Source organism: Haemaphysalis longicornis, unplaced genomic scaffold, assembly GCF_048455015.1.
Source record: "Haemaphysalis longicornis isolate Haplotype H1 unplaced genomic scaffold, Haemaphysalis longicornis Haplotype H1 scaffold_1, whole genome shotgun sequence".
In the NCBI taxonomy this organism is placed as follows: Eukaryota; Metazoa; Arthropoda; class Arachnida; order Ixodida; family Ixodidae; genus Haemaphysalis; species Haemaphysalis longicornis.
Window position 1 is genome coordinate 411606986 of NW_027526203.1, and position 24475 is coordinate 411631460.

The 24475-nt window shown below is 46.7% G+C and overlaps 1 protein-coding gene across 1 annotated transcript in view; it reads left to right on the forward strand.

Annotated features, from left to right (window-relative positions):
• LOC144155504 (hemocyte protein-glutamine gamma-glutamyltransferase-like) overlaps positions 1 to 24475 on the forward strand; it is a 44521-nt gene that overhangs the window by 18630 nt on the left and 1416 nt on the right. Inside the window, exons 2-14 of the mRNA XM_077686996.1 lie at positions 617 to 784; positions 1763 to 1960; positions 4486 to 4755; positions 10729 to 10847; positions 11598 to 11705; positions 15090 to 15267; positions 18092 to 18230; positions 18487 to 18590; positions 19010 to 19178; positions 19539 to 19636; positions 21019 to 21306; positions 23365 to 23525; positions 23875 to 24011. Coding sequence (XP_077543122.1) covers positions 643 to 784; positions 1763 to 1960; positions 4486 to 4755; positions 10729 to 10847; positions 11598 to 11705; positions 15090 to 15267; positions 18092 to 18230; positions 18487 to 18590; positions 19010 to 19178; positions 19539 to 19636; positions 21019 to 21306; positions 23365 to 23525; positions 23875 to 24011 — 2111 coding nt within the window. The 5' untranslated portion in view covers positions 617 to 642. The remainder of the gene's footprint in view (positions 1 to 616; positions 785 to 1762; positions 1961 to 4485; positions 4756 to 10728; positions 10848 to 11597; positions 11706 to 15089; positions 15268 to 18091; positions 18231 to 18486; positions 18591 to 19009; positions 19179 to 19538; positions 19637 to 21018; positions 21307 to 23364; positions 23526 to 23874; positions 24012 to 24475) is intronic.

The following is a 24475-nucleotide window of genomic DNA, read 5'->3' on the forward strand; positions in this document are numbered from 1 at the left end:
CATTCATTGTAGCGTTTAACGTGCCGACGCAACGCAGGCGATGAGGCGCGCCGTAGTGGAGGGCTCCGGATTAATTTCGACCACCTGGGGATCTTTAACGTCGTACGCCAAAATCCCGAACACACGGCCGTTTTTGCTTTTCTCCTGCATCAGAAAAGCGGCCGCCGTGGCCGGGAATTGAACCCGCGACCTCGTGCTCAGCAGCGCAACGCCTTAGCCACTGAGACACCGCGGCGGGTCCACTCGACATAATAAGGCTGACGATCACGATGACGCCACTAGCAAGAAGGGCTCCCACCTCACGATGAAATAGGCCGTAACGCCTGTGAATAAGGATATTTAATACTTTATGGTGATTTCTCTTGCTGTACAGATGCGTTTTGTACGGACTGTCATTAACAATGCTTTTCTGGTCGTTTATTCCAACTGCGAGTGCAGAATTTGTCTACTCTCACAGCTCTTGAGAGGGGAGAGGAGGGTCTGTTAGGGATGGCGAAGTATATGGAGTGTGTGTAGTGCGATAAACCCGGTTAACAGCGAGCTATCCCACCAGCATGTACTATGTTGAATGCAGCCGTCCTCACCGTGTGTCTCGATGTCGTTCTTTTTCTCGCAGCTAGGCAACCCAGAGGCCGCTCCACGATGTCGGATCATGGAAGGCGCCACCTCAACGATCCCAGCTCGGATGCCTACAAGGCGCACATGGCGGCCGTTCTTGAGCGCATGCGCAAAGAGTACGAGCGCAAGCAGCGTGAAGAGGCGGAGCTGAGAGGGAAACGACGAGGTGATTGCAAATAGTTCGAACGCTGCGTGCTTCGCAGAAGTCCGGAAATCCGCGTCGTTACCTCCGCTTCTCTTCTCTTTTAGCCCGCGTTAGCACGAGAAGCACAGACTGGTGCTGCAAAGAACGCAGGAAACGTAGGAATGTAGGAAACAACGTATGCATGCATTTCGTGGACACGTGAGAAAGGGAGAGGCGGAGGGAATAAATTTTTGTTTGTATAATGGGCAAGTCCGGCTTTCCTGAGCAGTTGTGTACCCCTTTTACATTCTTCGGAGGTACTATTGGGCATTGGTCGTGAGGAATAGCCGGTGCACGTTACCGACGTCAGTAGCTTCGAGGAATAATTTCAGCATAATTGATAGATGATGCTGCCGCCGCCGTTTCGACCTCTCTGGTCGTTATTCACGCGTCACAACAACCACCAATGCATTCTTTCAACCTACAAATTGAAGTTGAAGTTGGAGGAGAGTAGCGGTTCAGTGTCAGACAAGTGCGATGCCATTTTTTGAATAGAAGAGTGTATTGCCATGTTACAGGGGTGTACGGTCATGTCAATATCAATTTAACAAATCGCATATGATCTTCTTTCTGGCAAAATGACTGTAATGTTCACTAGTTAAGCCGAAACCTTGGCAAAACCGTATAACTACTCGTTTTGCCTTTGACAGTCGAATAAAAACAAAAAAAAATTGCTTTAACTAAGTCCGAAATCCTGACAAGCCCGAACAGGTTCCTCCAGTCCCCCGGATCCTTGCTTTTTAATTGGGGATTACTGTAATTTTTTGCGCAGCATGAAAATGTTGCATGCACGGCGAAGTTTATCGAATGGCCCTTTGTCGCTGCGGGGTTTATCGAAGGCTGTGGCACAAAATGCTTGCTTTTTACAACCCCGCGTTGATAAATAGCTCATGAATAGAACATGGTGCGTGCATTATAAAAGCAAATAAATGCCAGAGCAATTGCGGGCTGTTGATGCAGGTGGTGCGATCCAAGTGGACGCTGTTGAGGTCTACGCCAAGGACAACGCCAAGCACCACCACACTGAAATGTTCGATGCTCTTGAACTGAGCAACCCTCCGCTCATTCTCCGCCGCGGTCAGCATTTCTTCGTCGCCATCCGCTTCAAGCGGGAATACGATCCAGCCAATGACGAAGTGTGTCTCGACTTCAGCATCGGTAAGAGCAATGCCAGCACGTACGCAAAGAACGCTGGAGAGAGCATCGTACGGCGCGTCTTGCATAAAAGTGTACCTACACACGTATAACGCGTGAGCACGATAGATCGGGGCGTTCTTGTGCAATGCGCTTATCACAAATGCGCTGTTGAGCAAGTGTGTACAGTGCAATACAAGTGCAATGCAAGCGCCTACGACTACCATACTACGGTGTTTATCGTTTCATGTTGGAGCCGGCGGAGGTGAGCCATGACTCATTTAAACCGCCAAGCGAAAGTAGTCTGCAAAATCGGGCATTGCTTCGAGGGAGAGAAAATGAACTTCCAGGAGTCGTGGGAGGCCTTGTTGATGTCTTCCATGAGCTGAGGTGGGGCCCTTAGTCTAGTGCTCCGACGTCTTGGGCTGCTGTTCTTGTCCTGTTGACCAGGCTATTCTGATGTGTCGGCTCCGAGTTGGTCAGCTCAGTGGTTTGGGTGTACTTGACTCGCGTGCGGGAGGATCGGCCCATGGGAAGTAGGTCGCCACAGTGGTTCAAGGGCCCGTATGCCCCGCGTAGTTACGACACAGTTACGTATAATGTCCACACGCCGAATAATCTATCAAGGATCTCGATAATCGATTAACCAGTCAAACAATTATGGGTGTGCAATATCAGCGGGAAGTTCTAGAGCCATTGCGAAATTATATGCGTGTGCATAACCTCTCCCCTTATACGCCTTTACGTATACCTGGCAGTTGTGTAGGTCTGATACAAGAGATACAGTACTCTTAGCTGACGTCCTATTCATCTTATTCCATTAATTACCTTGCCTCAGATGCGTTGCGATGAGACGGGTAATGCGTTGGCAAATATACGTGTGCTGCAATGCGGTGGAGTGATGCTAAGTCGAAAAAAGAACGACAGAATACGTTAGCTAGCTACCAAGCGTTAGCCAAATAGTTTACGATTCAAATAATTGTACGTAGAACAGTTATACTTGAGAAGTTCATATACCTGAGACTAGTAAAAACGGCGAATGAGTGGGCACGTGGAAGGAAGATGCAAACGCTTACGAGATATTTGTACTTCCGATATTTGGATCAAATGCTTCGATAAAAAAATGCGGAATGAAAGGACAGAGAAGGGAAAGATTTAGCCTTGACCTTATTAACCTGCAGCACCCCGCCGATGCAATAAAGGAGATCGTCTTAATTACACAACGATTCTCCTTCAGTTGAATTATATCTCAGACGTCATCAGATTGATTGATTGATTGAATGTAGGTTTTAACGCGCCGACGCAACGCAGGCGATGAGGCGCGCCGTAGTGGAGGGCCCCGGATTAATTTTAGCCACCGGGGATTTTTAACGTACGCCGAAAACTCGTACACACGGGCGTTTTTGCTTTTCGCTTCCATCAAGACGTCATCAGAGGCTTTACGCCTGCCTCCAGCGAAACCGTGCCAGAGTGGTCCGCACCGCCCGCTTGGGGGAAGGCTGCAGTGAAGCTTCCCTTCTGCTCGAAATAGTAAGGTCCCTCGTTTATGAAAAAAAAAAAAAAAGTCATGTTATTCCTCCATCATACTCCAAGTCCATGCCGTTATACATTTTTCCCTTGCCCACCTCTGTCATTGTTTTTTTTCTACTACGCCACCTTCAGCACTGAAGCATGTAGGTAAGCACCAGAAAAACTCAGTTTTTTTTTTTTAATTTTCAGTAAAGAACCTTGCTACGGCTTACAAGGTACTTGTAGCCATGAGCCAGCAAATAGAGCTCTAATCACGTAGATATGTTCCTCTTGTTCAATTAAACACAAACCACCCGCTGATGCTCTAAAAATATAAGCAATAAGTTATCCGCTAATTTTGCAGCCTATAAAAAAGCGCTCAGAAGGGCGCGTATGGCCAAATCACTCCTTTTAATCGTTCCACTATAACAGACCGGCAGGCAACGCAACACACTACGAAGTTACTGGTTCGAAACCACACGGCAGGAGCATTTCTTTCTTCGTGTGTGGAGGAAAAAAAACGAAGACAAAAACAACAAAACAAGACAAGATGCCCATTGATCGCATCACTGATTAAATGATAGTCCAGCAAAGCTGACCATTGTTTCAATGTCATCATGTCATCTTCATGGCGTCTCCCCGAAGCAGGTATGTGCGGATTGAGGAAAACTGCTTCCCAAGAGCCATTAACTTTTTTCCACTTGTGATGGCAGCTGTCACCATCATTGGTCAACCATCGAGAATGGGTACCCTGAGTTGGCACTTCACCATCTCGTCATGTTGGCTACTTGCGGGTGAATCGCTATAGCCCCTCTCAAACAGGAATCTCTCATGAACTTCATCGCTGTTGATGGAAACGTTCACTCCTCCTCGGTACGCACCTCAAGTTAATTAGGCAAGTGTGGTGCAGCTATCGATCTCTTGGAGCTCTCTTTACCGCTGGATTTATCCTGGGATACGTGTGCAGTCTGTCCTTTGGCGACACGTGGTCTTCCTGTGGACCACCGGGATGACGAATGGTGGCTCTCCGCGTGGTGCAGGTCCCAACCCCGAGATGAGCAAGGGAACCTTCGCGAGTCTCCGAGTGCCGCCGACCAAGGGCGAATTCAACCGACCACCGCAGATGTGGGACATCCGCGTGACCCACCATGACCGCGCCATGGTCTCTCTGCAAGTGTTCGTGCCGGCCAGCGTGAGCGTGGGCCTGTGGCGCATGGCCGTGCTGAGTCGGTCGCGCGCCGAGCCGGAATCCAGGGACAAGTACCGCCACCCGTCCGAAATCTACGTGCTCTTCAACCCTTGGTGCAAAGGTACGTCCGCTGCTGTGTCTATTCAGCCCCTGTAGCAGCGGTGTCCACCGCCAACCGCGAAAGGAACGCTTTAACTGAACTGACCCCTGAATGATGATCATTTACTGAACAATGCGCAACAGGGGTGGCTACGTTTCGTACGTTCTACTGGAGAATCATGCTGCGGACGCCTATAAGCAAGTTCTCCAAACGTCCGCGCTGAAATGTGGAGGGAGATAAACATTTTATTCTGAGTCTCAAAGCATTGGCACATCAGCCGTGATGTGCCAATGTGCCAATGCCCGCATGCGATGGACACTTTTCCTTTATTAGCTGAACTAACGACACCATTAATAGTACCGACGTGACCAATTCTGAAGAAGTCTGCGACGTTTTCGGCTTGTTGGGAGTCAGGGATAATGAAAACAGACCGCGGAAAAGACAAAAACGGGGGAAAATATCGAGATAGATAGGAACTTTACCGAACACAGGATGATGGGGACGAGACAGTCGCCTCGCTTCAGGCAGCTGCTGAAAGCCCTCATGATGTGGGCCACCAGTTACCGTGCTCCTGGACACTTGTCGAACCAGCCGCCCACTTTGCGGGGTAATTATGAGGTTGTGCAGGGTTGTGTGGGCCGCCCAACAAAAGACCGCCCTGGGTAAAAGAGACAGATCAGTGGTCACAATAACGCCGGACACATTATTTTTTTTTTGCCAAACCGTACGTGCACCTACTCTTCAGGAGGCGACTGGCTGGGCCGCTTTGCCGCCTTGGAAGCAAAAGTTGCCTATAGGCAACTGTATAAATTCAACCCTGCCCGCATAGGTCTCATATGCTGGACAGAGGCCACTAAATTTGTAGCGCTCTACTATACTCAATGCAGAATTCCAGTTGATCGAGCGTGTATACTAACTACCGTCGCCCGTCTGCCATGCCGGTCCACAACAAGTGGGCTGGCATGCCAAGGCCCCTTCGTACGATAAGGCAAAAGCAAAAGCGTGAGAAATGGATCATAGCTTCCTCTTTACCATTTCTTAGGAGGGAAGGGAGGGATTGGTTGCCTTTAATATCCATACCTGACATTTTTCAATCTTGCTCTCTTGAACTTTCGAAAAACGCGATTTTGTTGCATGGTTTGATCCAGTGACGTTACGATGTATGCGATACACCTTCCTTCTTTAGTAAATCTTGACTCTTGATAACTGTTCCTTGTAGTAACTCAGACCGGGAGATGGTTCCCACGTTCTTTAAATTTCGCAAAAGACGGCGGTGGCGGACACTTCGTGTACTACTCGGCTAAGGGCGCCAAAAGCCACCATAATGTGTAAATTAGCGCTGTTGCAGTTGCGGCAAACTTGGGCGCAGGTGGCGTATTTAGAAACAGTAAAATCTACTTCGATTCTGGAGATAAGACGTTGTAGAGGTTAATTTGTGGTAAAAAAAAAGAACAGGGTAACGCGTTTTGAATGTTAGCATTTCTTCTAGGTCAGAGGTGAAGGCGATTTAAAGCCTCATGATATATAAAAAAATGGTCAGAATCAATTCTGTCCTCTTGTGAAAAACCACATAGGCTGAATTCAAGAAACCGACCACCCCTCCCCTTATTAAAAAAACGGAACCAGGAAACCTACAGGAGCTTACAGGAACCCTTCGCATGTTTTGAAATACGCATGCCAGCGCGTGGCCAGTAAACTATGAGGAGATCCTCCGAAGCCGAGAAAAAGCGACAAAAGCAAACAGGGGTGAATGGGTATCAGTAAACGCTGTTTTAACAAGGCCCCGTGAATGCAAAAAAGACGATATTTCCCCTCCAAAGGTCAGTGACTGAATGTTTATGCGTCTATCTCACAGCCGTGATACCAGTTCAACCGCTACGTTAGCCATTTTTAGTTCAGACAACGCGCATGATGCCGTATCAGCTTTCAGCCGTTATCTCTAAAATGAGGACCAAGATTTTACTTCTGTCTATTATGCACTGCCCGCCTCTCTAGTTTGCTGTTCCTTCCTTTTGTACTAGCAACAAAAAGCGGGGAGCTGTTAACTGTAACCCTGAAGGCCCTGCCTTTATTGATGGAAGGAAGTTAGTGAAGCAGCCTTCGTTTCCAGCTTGTGGCAGGCGCAAACTGTCCTTGCATGTTTACCTCTTTACTGCTGTCGCACTCATACCAGTGGAGTTCGTTTTCCTTTTGTGTAGTGCGCACATTATTTATTTGTTGGGCGACAGCCTCAGTCATAACTAAGAATAATGGAAAAGGGAGTGGTTGCAATAAAACAATAAATGGCAGAAAAGGGCATTAGTCTAAACAGAGCCCATAAATAAGTATGGGACGACGTAATGCGACGTTAGTTTGCGCATATTTACGTAAGTAGTCGTGCTATATAGTTGCCGTTGCAGGAAGGGGATTCGATTATGCTGAAGTGCTCGGTAAAAATGATTTGACGGAGCGGTTAGTATTGCAGGATCGTACCCTACCTTGTTACAATGGCCAAAACATGACAGAACATATTGTGACAGTAAGGTGAGTTTTTTTCGCGCCCGTTTGGGTCATGAAAAATACGTTTTCTGTGCAGACCACTCCTACACAAGACACGCACGAGTGGTCACTGGGCGCGTTTCTTTTTGCCTTGAATAATCTGGGTACCGTCGCTTACTATACTATTCAGTGACTACTTGGTAACATCTGGATAGAAGTATTGCAATAAACTGAATCGCATCATACAAGTACAAGAAATACGGTCATTTGGCGTTTAATGTTTAATTTGTAACTTCAGATTATATTTATAATCTGAAAATTATTATTACGAAGTGAATGAAAATTATGAAAAATTATGAATGAAGAACTTCTATAAATATTTCAAATTATACTACTATTGTAAATATAATAGCAACCATTCCTTTTGGTTTGTTTTAAATTCGCTAGTTTTCTGCCGCGCACTAAAAAAACTTTCGTCCATCTACGAGTATTTCGCCTAGGTGCACCTGAACTACATATTGATGCATCCAAGACACCACCCACCACGGTGGCCCCGTGGCTAAGGCCTTCTGCTGTTGAACCCAAGGACGCCGGTTCGATTTAGGCCATGGGGGTTGCTTTTAAGATGGAAGCGAAAAGCGAAAACGCCGAGGTCTCGATATTTCGGCGCACGTTAAATATCCCCATGTGATAAAACTTAATCCGGAGCCCTCCGCTAGTCCGGACAACTAATTCGGAGCCCAGGTTTAGCTTCGGAGCGTTAAACCCCATAATTAATCAACCAAATCTATTAACGATCGGTTCGATTTACTGTCTGACTCGAACGTCCGGTTTGCGAGGCGACATCGCGCAATGCAAAACGCTATGCTTCCACCGTGTAAAATCAGAGCGCAGACGAGTTTTCACACAAGCCCTTGTCATTGCCTACAGTGATACTCATGGGTAAAGTAAGCGATTTGAGCGACATTAAAACAACAAAAAAAAAGCAAGGAACAGCGCGGTGCTTGAGATTTTTTTGCGTTTTTTTTGCGTTGTTATGTCTTCGATATTGAGTTTTCTTTTTTTGTTACTATTACGAAGTGTCATTCAAATGCGTTGTGGTTAAACAAACCCACAGGAGTTTTGGACGAGTGTAGCACGATTTACGTCTTGCCGTTTTGCATTTGAATATCTAGAAATCTGCGTGGACGCTTTGGCGCTGAATTTAATATTCTTATTGGTTGACTTCGCTGTCGTGCCTTTAACACCGTGCGAGCTTCGCACCTATTTCCTAACGTATTACATAGAACAGTCGGATAAGCACCAAACCACCCTCAATGACAATCAGGTTTCGGTTCCCGCAATTGACGGTTAAACTTTCTGATGGTACGGTTTTTGCGAAGTTCTACTGTCTGCCTCCCTTCAAACGTAGAATTAACCCTTGCTGTGTGTCATATTTATTGTCAGATAATAGACGCGGACTGCCCTTCATGATGCATTGTTTAGTTTTCGTTACCCACTGATGTTTTCTTTGTTTTTCCTATCAGCCGTTCTTTTTTTCATTCAACTATGCGGAGTTCGTCCGAACCCATTAACAACGTAATCGAAGCGGCCCAGTCAGTATACAGACATGAGAATCGAGAATACCACGACCCCTGTCTATCTTTCTTTTTTCCCCTTGGAAGTTTTTAGTATTAATTTCCCCAAGAATTGTAGAGTCCACCAGCACCAACGACGGAGGATGCCCTCCGAAGTATGCACGTTTAGATAGGCATACGCGGTTTACAAGGTGGAAGCGCGCGTGGCTGATTACCTGCTCTTAAACTGAGGCAGCACATGTGTTTACCGTGGCTGATAACGCGAGTGCCTATGGGCATGTATCGCTGACCACATGCGTGTGCACTGCACTCAAGAGCTAGAGGTTTTGTTTTACGTTTTTATCTTGTGGTGATGCGGCACCGAGCTCAAGGGCGTTGTGACTTCTTTTTCGCCAACCCCTGTCAGGCCAGGCCAGGTCAACGAGGGCGTTCTACCAGAGCAGGCGTGTTACGTTTACCGGTGAATCAGTGCTGATTTCATTCCGCACGCTCGGCAACTCCATTCCGCCTGCACACCAGATTCCACTGCGTCGAGATAGGGTGACCGTGCGCTTAGGTAGCGTTCTTTCGTCGACGCCGTCAGCGGTGGCCTACATTGACGGGCATGAAAGTCATCTAGGAAATGGCCGATGGCAAACACGATCTACAGAAACAATTTACATCTATGAGCTCCCGTTCCGAGGATGCCAGAGGCACGACTGTGGACTCAGAGCATAAAGAGAATAGAAGTGACACGTTTCTTATATGGTACTTAACCAAGCATAGGGTCGTTTCTAAAATAGAAAGGAAGTCAACACAAAACTAACAGAAACACGCGTGGAACCTCTACATGACGTGGATTTACGGTAAAAAATAAATACGTGCAAAATTGTTACCTTGAAACAATTGGGTAAATAATGACAATGGAAATCGGTGGTTGGCCAGGTAGCACGTTTATTTCCTTAACTTGATTGCTAAGCAACAAAGAACTCATTAGGGCCCTTTGATTATCGGTGACCGACCAAGCACTTACTAACGGGGCAATTTTTCGACAGCCTAGCTATACGAGTTCGTGTTAGAGGTGAATTCTTGATCTGTTATTCACAGACCAGCCATAATTCAGAGGACAAAAAATAATTTAAATTGCAGTTTTTACGCACAGCAGGGTCAAGAGGTGCGCAGCGATGTAGGTGCGCGGAGTATAGTTCACGCCACCTGACGCTCTACGCGCGCCTAAATTTTGTACACTACGCCATTTCTGATTTCTTTTCCCCGATAAGAAACGTTTGCGAATTTGACAGACTGCTCGCCATGATTAAATGGTTGAGTGACAAAACAACCCGATTCAGGCAGGTACTCAGAGTGCATTTTACCCGCCTGACCCAGGTCATAACCTCGCTCAATCGCAGCCGTCTTATTCTTACTCCCTGTGCCATTTATGTAATACCGGAATTTGTTGAGGGTGAACACCAACCTGGTTGCACTCTTCGTCGCACTAATCGTCACTCCGCACATCTGCTAGCAATTATACTTGTCGCGACCTTGTCCTCATCCTCGTCGTGCATCTCGCGTCTCTTGTTTCTTTTTGCCGTTCTTCCTACTTTCTATGGGTTTTTATTTCGACTCTGCCTCAGTTACGTGTAGCCTTTCTCTCACATAGCTCCCCCCCCCCCCCCCCCCCCCCACTTTTTCCATTCGCAACAGCTGAGAAAATTTCACTGTGCCGGTGAATGCTTATAGCACGTACGAGTAACACTACCTAAGGGTTGTCAAATAATGCGAGGAAGCTCGTCAATAGGCGCTCTAGGGAATTCGAACCAATAAACATGGGACACCTGAAATCTGATGGCAACAGAACAAGAGCGAAAGCGCGTAATTCCTTTTTTTTGTAAGGTTGGAGTTGCACTTGGCTAGAAGTTATAAGCCGCGTTAAAGTTCGTACTTTGTATTCTTTTTCCAGAGGATGCCGTGTACATGGACAACGAAGACTGGCGCCGGGAGTACGTCTTGAATGACGTTGGAAAAATCTACATGGGGTCTTGGAAGCAGCCAGAAGGGCGCCAGTGGATATTTGGGCAGGTAGGCTTGGTCTCACTAAGAACAAATTATGGCAGAATAAATTTAGGGATGAAAGAAATTCGAGACGTTCATTCATGAAGACGAAATGAGCACCACTGTAAGGTTTCAGCAGGTTAAAAAAGGGACAGCGGACAGCAGGACAGCGCTTCTCCTGTCTGGTTTTTTTCTTTGTGTTCTTGTAAAACCGCGGTGTTTCGAAACCACGTGGCAATACCAACTCGCCCAACTTTCCCTCCTGCTGCAGTCAATAAGCGTTCATATTTATGTATTCAATGTACCAGAACTAATACGCTCAGACTATGCGCTTGTTGTAGGGTTATTCATCCGAAGGCAGTAAGGTAAATTTTACATGGCAAGAAATTCAGTTGTCGGCTGACCATACTTTGTGAGCTCGCGTGTCAGAGAGTAGTGGCAGCGTACGACGTTTGTAGTACTGCTATCGGAGCTTATGTAAAATAATGCACAAACCAGCAGAGCAGCTTACGCTATTAATGGTTATCAGTTACCGATTACGAAATTTTCATTGATTAACTAAATAAAGCAAATTTGGTACGTTCAGTGAACTGCTGTATTAGCCTGAGATATCTGGTGTTTACTAACACGAATAACAAAGTTGTACACTTTTGCGTTATCTGTCTTATTGCGTGTGGTAGGATATAGTAATAGAACACTAGTCAGTGTAGATGGGAGAGGACTTTGGAAACTGTGGCCTGAGCACCAAGGCCGTATTTCCGTTCCGTGACATTACAGTTTGGAGAGATGGTTCTGCCGGCGTGTTCGCTCATCTTGGACAAATCCAGTCTCACCTACGCTGCAAGGACCAACCCGGTGAAAGTTGTACGAGCCATTTCCGCAATGGTAAGTGATGCGCCATATACAGGGTGTCCCAGCTATCATGCACCAAGATTTAAAAAAAGAGCGATGGAGTTACTCGAAGAAAACCTAGCGCATAATGTTTGCGGTACTGTGGAGAAGTGGACAGTATTTTTTTCGTTAATTAGAGTTAATTAAATAATTGTAATTAATTATCTAACTCGGTAATTACTGTCTTGATCCCCGAAGTGTCAATGAGGCACTTGTAGGTACCCACGAGGGGAATCTAACTGCGGTATTTTCAGCGAAGAACTATTTGCGTACTCATTTATTCTGGCTGATAAAGAAAACCCGCGAAATATGAAAAATACCACGTGACGACGCTCCCGCGCGCGTGAGCGGGCTTCGTAAAGCAATGCCCTCAAACAGGCTGCCTCTGAGTTAGCCATAACGAAATAAACAAAAGAAAGAAAGAAGAAATCGCGACCGCGTTTGTGCCTTATCTGCACACGCGCCCCGCGAATCTTGCTGTTGCTGCTCCTTCCATGCATGCCATTATCAAGGTGATACGCTGTCTCTTCGGGCGGGTGACAGGCGAAGTAGTTGTTTTCAATAAACTTATTTGGGGGCGCTGCTTTACGATACGCGCGGGAGCGTCGTCACGTGGTATTTTTCATAGTTCGCGGGTTTTCTTTATCAGCCAGAATAAATGAGTACGCAAATATTTCTTCGCTGAAAATACCGCAGTTAGATTCCCCTCGTGGGTACCTACAAGTGCCTCATTGACACTTCGGGGATCAGGACAGTAATTACCGAGTTAGATAATTAATTGCAATTATTTAATTAACTCTAATTAACGAAAAAAATACTGTCCACTTCTCCACAGTACCGCAAACATTATGCACTAGGTTTTCTTCGAGTAACTCCATCGCTCTTTTTTTAAATCTTGGTGCATGATAGCTGGGACACCCTGTATAAACTCTCACGAGTGATTAACCCATAATAAGAAGCGGTTTCCCGATAACGACGAAAAAACGGAAACGCCCATGTGTCGACATTTAGGCGCCAGTTCAAGATCCCCAGGTGATCAAAATTATTCCGGTGCTATCCACCACGGTGCGCCTCATAGCCCACCAGCGCTACAGGTATAGCGCTATAGCTATAAACAAAACTCCTAAAATTTGAAAAAAAAAGAAAAAAATGGCGCGAGAGGAAGCTGCTGTAAAATTTATTTGTCGTACTCCCGTTTTTAGAGCAGCTCTGCCATCACTCAATAGTCACCAATGATGACTTACCGGTGTCCCGCCAATGACCCACGTGTAGCTCACCAGTGGGCGTGAGCTTCGACATCCGAGTTCGCTGCAGGCGTTGCAGTACACTCGCACTGGGTTCCATTGAATTGGATCAGTAACAAAGGGCTGTTCTTTCACTAGCTTCCTGCATGGCATCAAGTATTTTGATCGCACTTAAGCTCATTTCTTGAATTCCTTGAAGAAACTGAGTCGGCGTGGCTTAAACTCTTCTAAGAATGCTACATGGATCAGACGCCCGTGGGTCAGCCATTTCTGAGATATCGGGGTTCAAGAGGACGTCCTTAAACGTCCCAGGATGCTGAAGAAACATGCTGACGTCGCCGAAGCCGCCGGTATTGTGAGAAAATAAACTGTAAAAACATTCATAAAAATTAGCTTTATCTTAAGAACATCGTTGTTTGCAGTGCCTGAATATCACACACGCCGTGTCATCTGGTACTGCCAGCAACGGCAGCATTTCAAAATGGGTTTCTCTTCTCGACAGATATTGAAGCCTTCGAAGAGCTACACATTGTAAAGTCACGACACAAGCAAGCCTTCACTTGACCCCTGCTTTGGGGGCGCTACACGGAGGTGCATACACTTTGAGGCGCGGTTACCACGTGCAGTTACGAACATAGATAGGGAAGATATGAAACCATTTTTTTTTTCGTTACAACACCTGCCCGTGAAAGCCACAAGCCGTCCAGAGAGGGACAGCACGATAAAGAAGGCAGGCGGAGAGGTTATCGGTTATTAATATTTAGCCATACCTCAACCCATGGCACGGGCCAAGGTTAACAATCAGACACTAACACCCATTAATCCAAGTGATACCTACGCGTTGCTTACGTCGAGAGACACTGGGTCATCGATGCGACGGGCTGGGTAGGCAAACGTGACGCGGACTCATGAGTGTCTGTCAAATTCCGTGACCTCTGCATCCGTCCAAAAAAAAAAAAAAAAGCCGACGGTCCGCCACCAGCGATCAAGTTAACAAAGACGGAGAAAACGAGTTTTTGCGTTGACTTCATGAGCCACCAAGAACCATCGATAGCGATGTAAGTATGACGTTCAACGCCATTATTACTTTAGGTTTCTTAATCAGATTTATTCGTCTTTTTGTTCACCAGATTTTGACAGTAAGAACTGCCGGAGCTAATTTCTTCGGGGATATCATAAATAGGGATGCTCATCGTCTCTCCTGCCAGGGAGTTGGTAGCAAGTAGAAGACCTCTGCTGTCAGTGACTAATCCACAGGGTATTCAGTACCCGCTGTGTGTTTGCAGATGTGGTGATAGGTAACACGCAAATGGGCGAGGTTATTTTCGTACGAACTTAGCCGATCGCTTCATTGTATACTGGGCGCATATATTTTGCTAGAATGCAGCTATCGAAGGCGTTAACTGGCAAAGCAGCGTGTAAAGGTTGTCTTTCCTTTTTGTAATGCTCAACCAGACGTAAATACGACTTTTAGGCACCGTTCTGGCGCTCGGTGGTACAATGATCCGAATTTCAGCTGGTGCTCGTGTTTCTGGCAGTAGGGAAGATAGAATCAGTAAACCCAGCCGCCTTGCTTGCTGTAGCTTGACTGTATACATATACAGGCACTTAAGCGTGCTAAGATGAAATATTTGCTTAGTTGTATGGGGGCGGTCTAGCATCCCGAGCTAACTGCTCTACACGGTTGCCAGGCTCACCCACCCTTAAGAACATCGGCCACTCAGCCTTGCTCACCCATCCGACACCACCTGTCCGTTTTCTTTTTCACAAATACTAATACCTTTCGTTTGATTCGCTAACCTTTCAGTACATGTTACGTTATTTTTCTGGCATGTTACCTGGTGTACAAAACTATAGAGGTGATCTTCACGGTTCGCGATCCCCCTAATTATGACGTTGCCACATTCAGAGTACTCAGTGGTGAAGTTCGTGGGTTATTAGTGTCGCCACTGAATGAATGCGAGCAGTAGTATCGGTATTATGTGTGTTTGCAAGTTTATCGGCATTTAAGCTTCGTTGTCTCAGCGCACACATTGGAGCTTTTTGGTGCTCCCACCGACGTGATTGAGAACTGCCTTACCAGCCCGTTCGATGGGGGGCGTTTAAACATCGCGGAGTTTTTCTTGTTGCACAGGTGAACAGCGCCGACGATGGCGGCGTGGTCACGGGCAACTGGTCCGGTAACTACGAAGACGGCACAGCGCCCTGGATGTGGACGGGCAGCAGCGCCATCCTCGAGCAGTACGTGAAGAACGGCGGCCAGTCTGTTAATTTCGGGCAGTGCTGGGTGTTCTCTGGCGTGTGCAACACAGGTGAGTCGGGCAGTGCCAGAAGGCTGCCCGCGGGGGTATTTGCCTTGACCCGCGCACTTGCCGCTGCGAAAAGGAGGTCAGTGCGTTCTCTCGCTCACTGGAAGCTTTCGGCTCACCTATACACTAACGGGTGTTTCTCTCGGATAAAACGCTCATGTGAGGCCTGCCGGTTTATTCTGTCGCTGCACGTTGGGAGCCCCGGGTCAAGTGAGCTAATCCGCTAACTCATGTGGCTGCGAAGTCTGTAATGCGTCGTCTAAATGCGCAACGCTAGGCGCATGAAGGTCGGAGACGGGGATAAGAACACTCCGTATGCGCTGAATTCCAACTGAATTTTAAGTGCACATACAAAACAAGTCGAGCGCGGCCCAAGGCGCAATGCAGCGTCAATATATTAATCAAGCGCCTTTCCCCCTTCGCCCTTAGCAAGTTTCAAGTCGCTTACAGATAGCAAAATCGACGCTGCAGGTATCTTTTGAGGCAAACGAAACAACCGAAGCCAGAATGTCGGAAGGAAAATACGTTAAGCACAACGTATGGTGTGTTATCGACGGAAGGATAGGGGAATTTCGAACACGGGCTAATAGGGAAGTTTGATTAGCATACGACGCGGTGCGCAGCGCTGCCAACTTGAGACAAGATCTCTCCGTTTACGTCCGGAAGGAGCCCTCGGGCATCGATGGATAAAACAGCTTTACTACTTTTGCATCCCCTTTTTACCAATTACCTTTTTTTTCTTTTATCAACTACACCTCTAATAATTCATTTTGTGAAGTTTTGCTGACTGGAAACATAAACACTGATACAAACTGTGTAAAAACGGAGACCAGTTAAGCCTGAGAAAAAAAGTGTCCACTTTTGATCATAAATTATGACCATAATTACTTTGCCGACGTTATATTTTTCTGAATAGTACAAAGGTGTTCGATTCAAAACAATCTTTGCTGATATCAACTTCAGGCATCGTTTTGGTGACATGAGTGCAACTAGGGCGAGATTTCTCAGGCATTGTCAGAAACGCAAAGAGGGGGAAAATGTCCTCTTGAAATCTTCAGGCTAGTCTTATTTTGCACGTACATGTTTTGCACATTTGAAGCCTGTAAAAATAGAGAATTAGGGCATCGCTTGGATTCAAATTGAAATTAACTGCTGAAAAGGCGACAATGCCGCAAGGCTGCATGTCTTACTTACATCCACACTTTTTACCGGGTGGTGTTTAAGTCTAAGCCTTGACGTTCTACACGCCGAAGAAACGCGCCGGCTGAGGTCATGTGCGCTGCAGAGGACGGCTTCGCATTAAGTCAGGCCTCCCAAGTTTTTTTAAGGTGCATCAAACAGGCGATTTTTCGTTTCGCCTGCATCTGTAAAAGGGACGCCGTTGCGCGGAACCAATCCCGCAGCCTCCCATACGGTGCACCCTATAGCCGGAAGACTATATAAGGATCAGGATAAAGTTGTGGTGGGTAAACTGCGTGGCGTATGTACGGACAAAAGTTTCTCTGGTCCAGGCATACATCACATGCCGTGAAAGACGAAAACACCCCTCACAGGTGTATACGGTATTGAAGAAAAAGCTGTTATTACTGAAATTATTCCCCCCCACAACTCCACGCCCCCACCTATTTTCAGGAGAAGGGCATTACTATAATTAAGCTGCTCATTATCTAAGATATTTTACGAGATGCAAATGCGTTTGTTATATCCTACTGCACAGCTTTGTATGAGTTGATGAATGCCGTATGGGGAAAGTGTTGTGAATGGTGCTTATCATTGCAGCTGGCGGGAGTTTAACTTTTTTAGGAGGTGAACATTTCCGTGCCATCTCTCGTTCAGCTTACAAGAAGAGGAGCTGTGATTGCCAGCGGAAACTTTGATTGGGTGCTGGCAACCGTCGTTTAAAAAACGTAATGTACAAGTCGCAGTACTTAGCGATTTGGGTATGTTGTGGTGCTGGAACTCACGCTATTTCAGGGTCGACTAGATGTTAATTAGAGGAGAAAGACTAGCGGGGTCGTATGCAGGCCAAATTCTCCAAATTTGGGGGAAATGCCTAATCGAAGGACAAATTTGTGGTAGTATGTCTTTAACACCAGATTCAGGCTTCAAGTGGGGTAGGTTTGCTGATTACGCTTGTCTCAGATTTCTAAATTTCACATTGTGCTATGAACCACTTGAATAAAAATTTATTCTGCTGGCTAATTATTCCGATAATTATTCCGGCTTATTATTCCGACAGTGGGTATAATGTCCACCTGGCCGCATAGGCCTTCAGCACAAACGGAATTACAGTGGTTCTCGCTGTTTATGTGAAATGTCATGCACTCTATAAGATTATTTGCAGTAACCCATATAGTGTAGTCGCAATCCGCTGGCAACACCCTTCCCTCATTTCCGTCAAATATGTCATGAAAAACCGCACATTTGTGTTTCTTCAAGTCCAAACATTCTCTTAAGCTGTTAAATGGGAAGGTGTGACTAAGAGTATATTTGTTTTTAAAATGTGATAGAGTTTATGAGCTTATTTTCCGTGATTCAATTTCGGTTATCGCGTTGGTTAGCTGACAATTGATCCTTCTTTTCACCCTCTGCTTCACTGCTGCCGCACTAGGAGGCAGAAGACGTTGCGGGCATCTCCCTCTCCGCTTTCATACTTGGCCATTTTCTCTCCACACCACCCTGCCCTTCGCCTACCCGGGTTATCCCCTCAAAAAAATTATTGATGGTGCTCAGCATGACATAGACAATTTTCGTGTTTAGCGCGGGATAGTGAGAATGGCTGAGAGTGCAGCCGCTTGTTCTCAATACAGTCGTTCGAACTTTGCAGTGTGTCGAGCGCTTGGAATCCCTTGCCGTCCGGTCACTTGCTATGCATCGGCTCACGACACGGACGAAAGCATCACCGTTGACCGTTACTTTGACAAGGACGGCGAAGAGCTCAAGAAATACTCCAGAGATTCAATCTGGTGAGTCTACTCTTCACGTAGCACCTGCAACAGAAGCACCCGCAGCTCATTGCGTCGCTAAACTACAATCATGACGGGATAGGCTTGCTGATCAGTGTGCCACGAACACAGCCACGTTCATGAACACACTGTGCACGAGAAAAAATCTACTCGGGACCAATTAAAAGCGCCGAATAACACGTGCAACGTGCTCACGTAAGAAAACTGTATGCAATTGGGGCATGGTTGTGGACTCTAAAGTGTTTGTTACCTGCAGGAACTTCCACGTATGGAACGAGGTGTGGATGGCGCGAAAGGACCTCCCACCAGGCTATGGTGGCTGGCAGGCCATTGATGCTACGCCTCAGGAAACCAGTGACGGTACGGGCACCACCACACGGTGTCTGCGCGCTAGATATTTGGCATCCACCAACTCGGCCCCATTTTTTACTGCTGCTTGCTTTCACCCGTATTTGCAATGCTGGTTACAAGCTGCGTTTTGTTAAGTTATTGCACCACGAACACGTTAGTATTCTCTCCCACCAACATTGAACACTCACTGCCGCGATAATTTATTGTAGAGACGACGTGGGAAAAGGAAAGGAAAATGTACCATCGGTTTCCATCTCTCCCTTGATAAAATCTTAAAGCATCGAAATTATACTGCTAAAGTCAGGTTGCTGTTACGTAATCAGGTTGAGACGGGGTGACTGGAAATGTGTACGAAAGCTGTCTTTCTCTAGAGCGGCTTGCTGAAAATTTGGGATAATTCCCGTTTTATTTTCTTTATCTTTTTTAAGGCTTCTATCAGGTGGGGCCATGCTCTGTACTGGCAGTGAAGAAAGGCGAGATCGGCTACATGTACGATTCCCCGTTTGTGTTCGCCGAGGTCAACGCCGACATCATCCACTGGAGAGAGGACCCGGAAAGCGCTTTCGGTTGGAGGCGCAACAAGACCCTCACTTACCAGTGCGTTTGTGCTCCTCGAAGCGATAGTCGTCGGGCAGTATGCTGCAGCGTCCGTGTCACGCCAGTATAATTATTACTCCTGAAGACCTCGTTTATCGTATCCCTTCTAATTGTTTATGGCTGTAGACGTGTGTTTGGTTGCCTGTGCCATTTGTTCAACATACTGAGACTTATATTAGTTTATGAATTGATTTCTTATCGCATATAACTAAGAGGTCTGCCTAATGTTCTGCGCTTATTTCGCAAGTGCCTGATAAACATTATTTGTGTAGGCCTTGCGACTTTATAATCCATGCAAACGCTTCAACTGCCGAAGAATTGGCACCTCTCGCTGTTTTTAAACCGACGCATGATTTGCAGTGTTGGCCTCGGGGTCTTGACAAAGAAACCGAACGTGAAGATCCAGGAGGGCATGGGAGATTCCGAAGACATTACCGACTCCTACAAGAACAAAGAAGGCAAGTGTCTGGATGTGCAAGCGAACACTTGAGCTTTTTCAGGTGGCCATTGTTACACCCTGGAACATACACACGCATGCAGCCGCTCCATCACGCCTAACATCCAACATCCGTCGCGCATGCGTAGCCTTGCGGATGAGGCAGGTGTCTGTCGCGAGGTGCCAGTGATTTTACTGACGGACAGGCGATTTCGCGTTGCTGTTCGCACCATGGTCGGCGTCAGGAACAATACTGCCGATATGATTAACATGCAGGCTGAAGCTAGTGCATTTTCTCGGTTGGTTTATTGGTTTACGTGGGCATAAGCGGCTTTCGCAATGATGGGTGAGCATACTCCACATCTCACATTACGCGTACCACGTATTTCGTATTACAAATATTTGCGTCAAATGCTTAATGTGAGCTATAGGTGCCACGAGCCGGTTTCGGGGTTTTTATGAAGTGGGTTAGTGAGTGTAATTACATAGCTACAGTTTACTATTACAGAATGTGCCCTAGAATCAATAATTAAAAGGTAAATACATTTTTGTAGATATAGTGCAGGCGAAGTTAAATAATTTGGAACATGATGTTCGCCTGCCCTTATAGACAAATCGCAGAAAGGACGTTAGTGTGAGTGGGATTTTTTTTGTAAGCGAAATGTGCACATATTAATGTCTGTATGAGCGTGCGTGCGCGCGTGCGCGCGCGCATGTGCCGTAACCAAGCGATGCCCCACACCTTCAGTTAGGAGTGTAATACACGTTTCATCAGACCTAAATGCCCCTCCGTAATAGTAGCCTTGGGTGGGAGGTTGCCTCTGGTTGTACATTGCCTCAACCCAATGCTTGCACTAATCTTGTTAACGAATGCAACTGAAGTGTGACGGGAGTCAACAACGATTCTTCTCTTCATGAGCGGCAAGACTTAATTTCGAGGTCTTACGCACCGAATCAACCCCTTGGTCATGAGGCGCGCCTTCTGTGGCCGGGTATCAAACCAACGACATTCTGCTTAGCTGAACAAAATCTTGGGGAATGAGCTGCAATGGCTCGATTCAGTGATGTATGTTGGCAGCTACACCGGCATAGTTTAACTAGACCAAACCAGGTTGATATCACATTATCTGAAAAGGTCCTTCGGTTGCTTTACGTACGTTGCCCCACCACTGTGATAATTCCTATAGTCGCCCTTAGACCCTTCGGCCATGACCGGCGGCTTCCCAAAAGGGTCGTAGTAGCAGTGGCCACCGGTGTGCTTATAGTACACTACCTGGAGGGAATTTTCGAACTCGTACGGCGCAGCGAAGTCAGAAAGGGGGCGAAGCAGGCAAAAAGGCGGAGGAAGAGGGGAATGTATCCGATTGGCTTCGGAAACAACTGAGTGTCCCGCGATGCGCGCAGGTACGGACGAGGAGCGCATGGCCGTGTTGAACGCGGCGCGCAGCGGCGGCCTGGACGTGCTGTTCGAGCTTCCAAGCGAGTCGAAGCAGGATGTGACGCTGAAGCTGCAGGACATCGAGAACATCATGATTGGGGAGCCGTTCAGCGTCACCGTCAGCATGCGCAACGACAGCGACGAGCAGCGCACCGTCAACGCCGTGCTCTCCGCCTCGTCCGTCTACTACACGGGCATTCTGGCGCGCAAGATCAAGCGCGACAAGGCCACCTTCGTCTTGCAGCCGCACGAAGGTGTGCAGGCCGGCTTCCTCAGAGCGGCTTCCATATGTGCAAGCCTCCCGACAAAACTCCGACATTCCGCTACGAGCACTGCAGAACCAATTTTTATTTTATGGTGTTCAGCCAGCGTAAAAAAGAACGCAATTAAATTATGACCGTTCCCTATTTTTCAGAGAAAATTTTGACATGAAGATAAATTTATTACATGGAACTAACACGCCAGGTTTAATCACGATCAAATTGAGGGGCAGGAACTAAAGTACGCATGAACAGGCGTGCACGTATCGTAGCTTTAGACTAGAACAACCTGGCTGTGGCTATATGTCAAGCTTTATCTTTTTCAGGGTGTGTCTTTAAATTCGCGAGAAAAAGATCGGCTACTTTACGTTTCCTCACAAAGCGGAGGGTGATTGAACATATAGCGGTATAGCTACTGAAAACTGTCGATGCGAACTTCCCGTGACAAAAGCTAACTTGAAGTTAGAGCCCTAATTACATACCTTATTTGCATTCATTTTTGATTAAACAGCGCAGCTCAGACGAAGATAAACGAAGACGATGTGCACTGTGTCAGTTCTCGCAGGATTTGCGCTGTGTAATCAGAAATGAATACATAACGACCTCCTCAACCTACCGTCCCCGTGAACTCCCTTTGTGGCCAATAGGGACGTCAATGGAATTTCTGTAACGGCCATCCACGCATATGGGAGAGCCGCAACAATAGGGGCCGTTTAGCAGCAGCAGTCCGCGATGGAGAGAGGGACCCAAGTGCGATTTTTCCCTCAGGCGTGTCAGTCGCAATTAGTGTTGTGGAGGATGCGTCGGGGAAGGCTTCAAAATGAACTCCCGTGTGGCGCCACAGGGCTCCGGGACAACTCACAAGTACCGCGAGGACTGGGTGCACCACATGGAGTCCCTGCTTATTTCTTCGGCTACCTGAAGGACCTAAAGCGCCGTAACAGTTCATGCGCTGGACGAACGTATGATCAGTCTATGATACGTACGAAATCTCTGGAGCTTTAGCGGTCACGTTATTTGGTAAACTTACTTCAAAACTTTAAATAGTTCTGTGAGGTGGTGCCCTGCGCCTTTGTGAAATGGTTTTAGCGGATCTGCTTTCCCTGAGAACATGGCTGCGCTATTCGTTCGACAAACTAGCCCAGCATTGAAACTTACGAGTCACAGTTTCTGCGCGACTCAATGAGACCGATCGGGCGTTTCGTTCGCTGCACTAACTTTGTTGCACGACGAGACTACTCGTGTTATCCGCTTTCTTGAAGTTACGTTTTCGACGTGACAAGGCGCTTCTGTGTGAGCAATCGTCGAATGAGTCGTTGAATTCTCGGCAATGCCCGACGCACCAGAAATGGTTTAGCATTTAAAAGTATAACTTGAAAGAAAGCTACTGGATAGGCAGAATATACTGAAAAAAAAAAGAAAAAAAAACCTAGGCTCTCCAAGTATTCGCTAGGCGCCAAGTTTCTCTGTATGTAATATACAGCTTTTATATGTAATATAAAAGTATGTAATATACAGCTGTCTGAGTACGGTATTCAAGGATTTCTTTCGACCAATTGCTTCCGAGTTCCTGCTTAATGAGAAACTCGCGCTTTTCAAACACACTCTGCTATGGCGCAAATGCTTCTAAAATGGAAAACATAATTAATAACGCAGAGAAAATATTATCTTATTTTCACTGCAATTGACCATGATAACACGCGTTTTTGGAGAAAAATGTGGGACCAAACGATTCCTATCACCGCTTCGTTTTGATGTCACCGCGCACGCCCTCATGCATATCCATCAATTTTATTTCACGTGTTGATCTCCTCAATGACCGTCTTAGGTATCCTAATTTCCGCATGGCCTTTTTCTGGACGTACATGACATGCTCGTTCCAGCTCAGGTCGGAAGTAATTATGACGCCCAGATATTTATAACTTACAACCGGTGATAGTGGAGAGCCGTTAACGGAATGCAGAAAAGGCAAAGGGTGGAGCTTTCTTGTTAATGTATATGACAGCGTGGCAGGTGCTAAAGCGGTTCTAACCTTGTCTGGTTTTATTCCAGAGGAGGTATTGTCGCTGACCGTGGACCCTAGGGAGTATCTCGACAAACTGGTCGACTACGCCATGGTGAAGATCTACGTCATCGCCAACGTCCAGGAGACGAGGCAGACGTGGTCCGAGGAGGACGACTTCACAATCACTAAACCGAAGCTGAATATTCAGGTATGCTTTCTGACGTACTATGACCATCACTTGGTGTGAAAGCCTTCCGACGTATGTGTGCTTAAAGTTATCGTAGAAGTGTCCAAAATTATGTTCGGCAACATGTGCAATTTATCAAATGAAATATTTTATCAGCTACGTGTATTTTCAACAGGGCTGCGTCGGTGGACCCATCTTGACGTAAGCTGATTTGCGATTAGTCGTCATTTGTTTATGCTATTGGTATACAGTCATACCCGATATATTTTAAATCCTTTTCCGTATTCGTGCTATCAGGTTTTTCAAAATTCACACGGGGCATACCTGGCGCACCAGTTCATCCGCATCAATTACTTTTTTTTCTTTTCAGGTTGAAGGGCCAGTAAAAGTCGGCAAGCCCTTCGGGCTTGTTATGCGCTTCACAAATCCCCTGGATGTGCCCCTTCAGGACTGCACTCTCTCTGTCGAAGGCCCCGGTGTTACAAGCGCGCACATTGTTCATCTTTCGTGAGTACATTCACATTACGGTCGACAATTTAATTTAATTACGCATACAAGGCTCACGTTTGTCTCAAATGCTTCTAGCCATCCCTCGTATTATTGGGCGAATTCAACCATCACCTGGGGAGTGTCCAGAGTCCCTTTAAGGGCGGAGCCTTCAGTGTTTGAATGTGGCGGCCGGGGAAATCGGGCCTTAACTGTGTACATCTACTGTTTCATGACCATTCTGATACGTAACCTTCATGTGCGGTGTAAGCGGATGCTTAAAAGCCACAGTGGAGCTGAATTTCTAATGGAGGCGAAATACAAGAATCTTGCGAAGGAGACTTCGGCGCACGCATTAAAAAGAAAAGGGGGGGGGGGGGGGGAGGGGCACGTGCACGGAGTCAATATTTCTTGGTTTGCGAGGTGTTAATGTGAGAGCATTAAGTAGCCTTGGTGCCTACAGCGTCCTGCGGCAGACACACCTC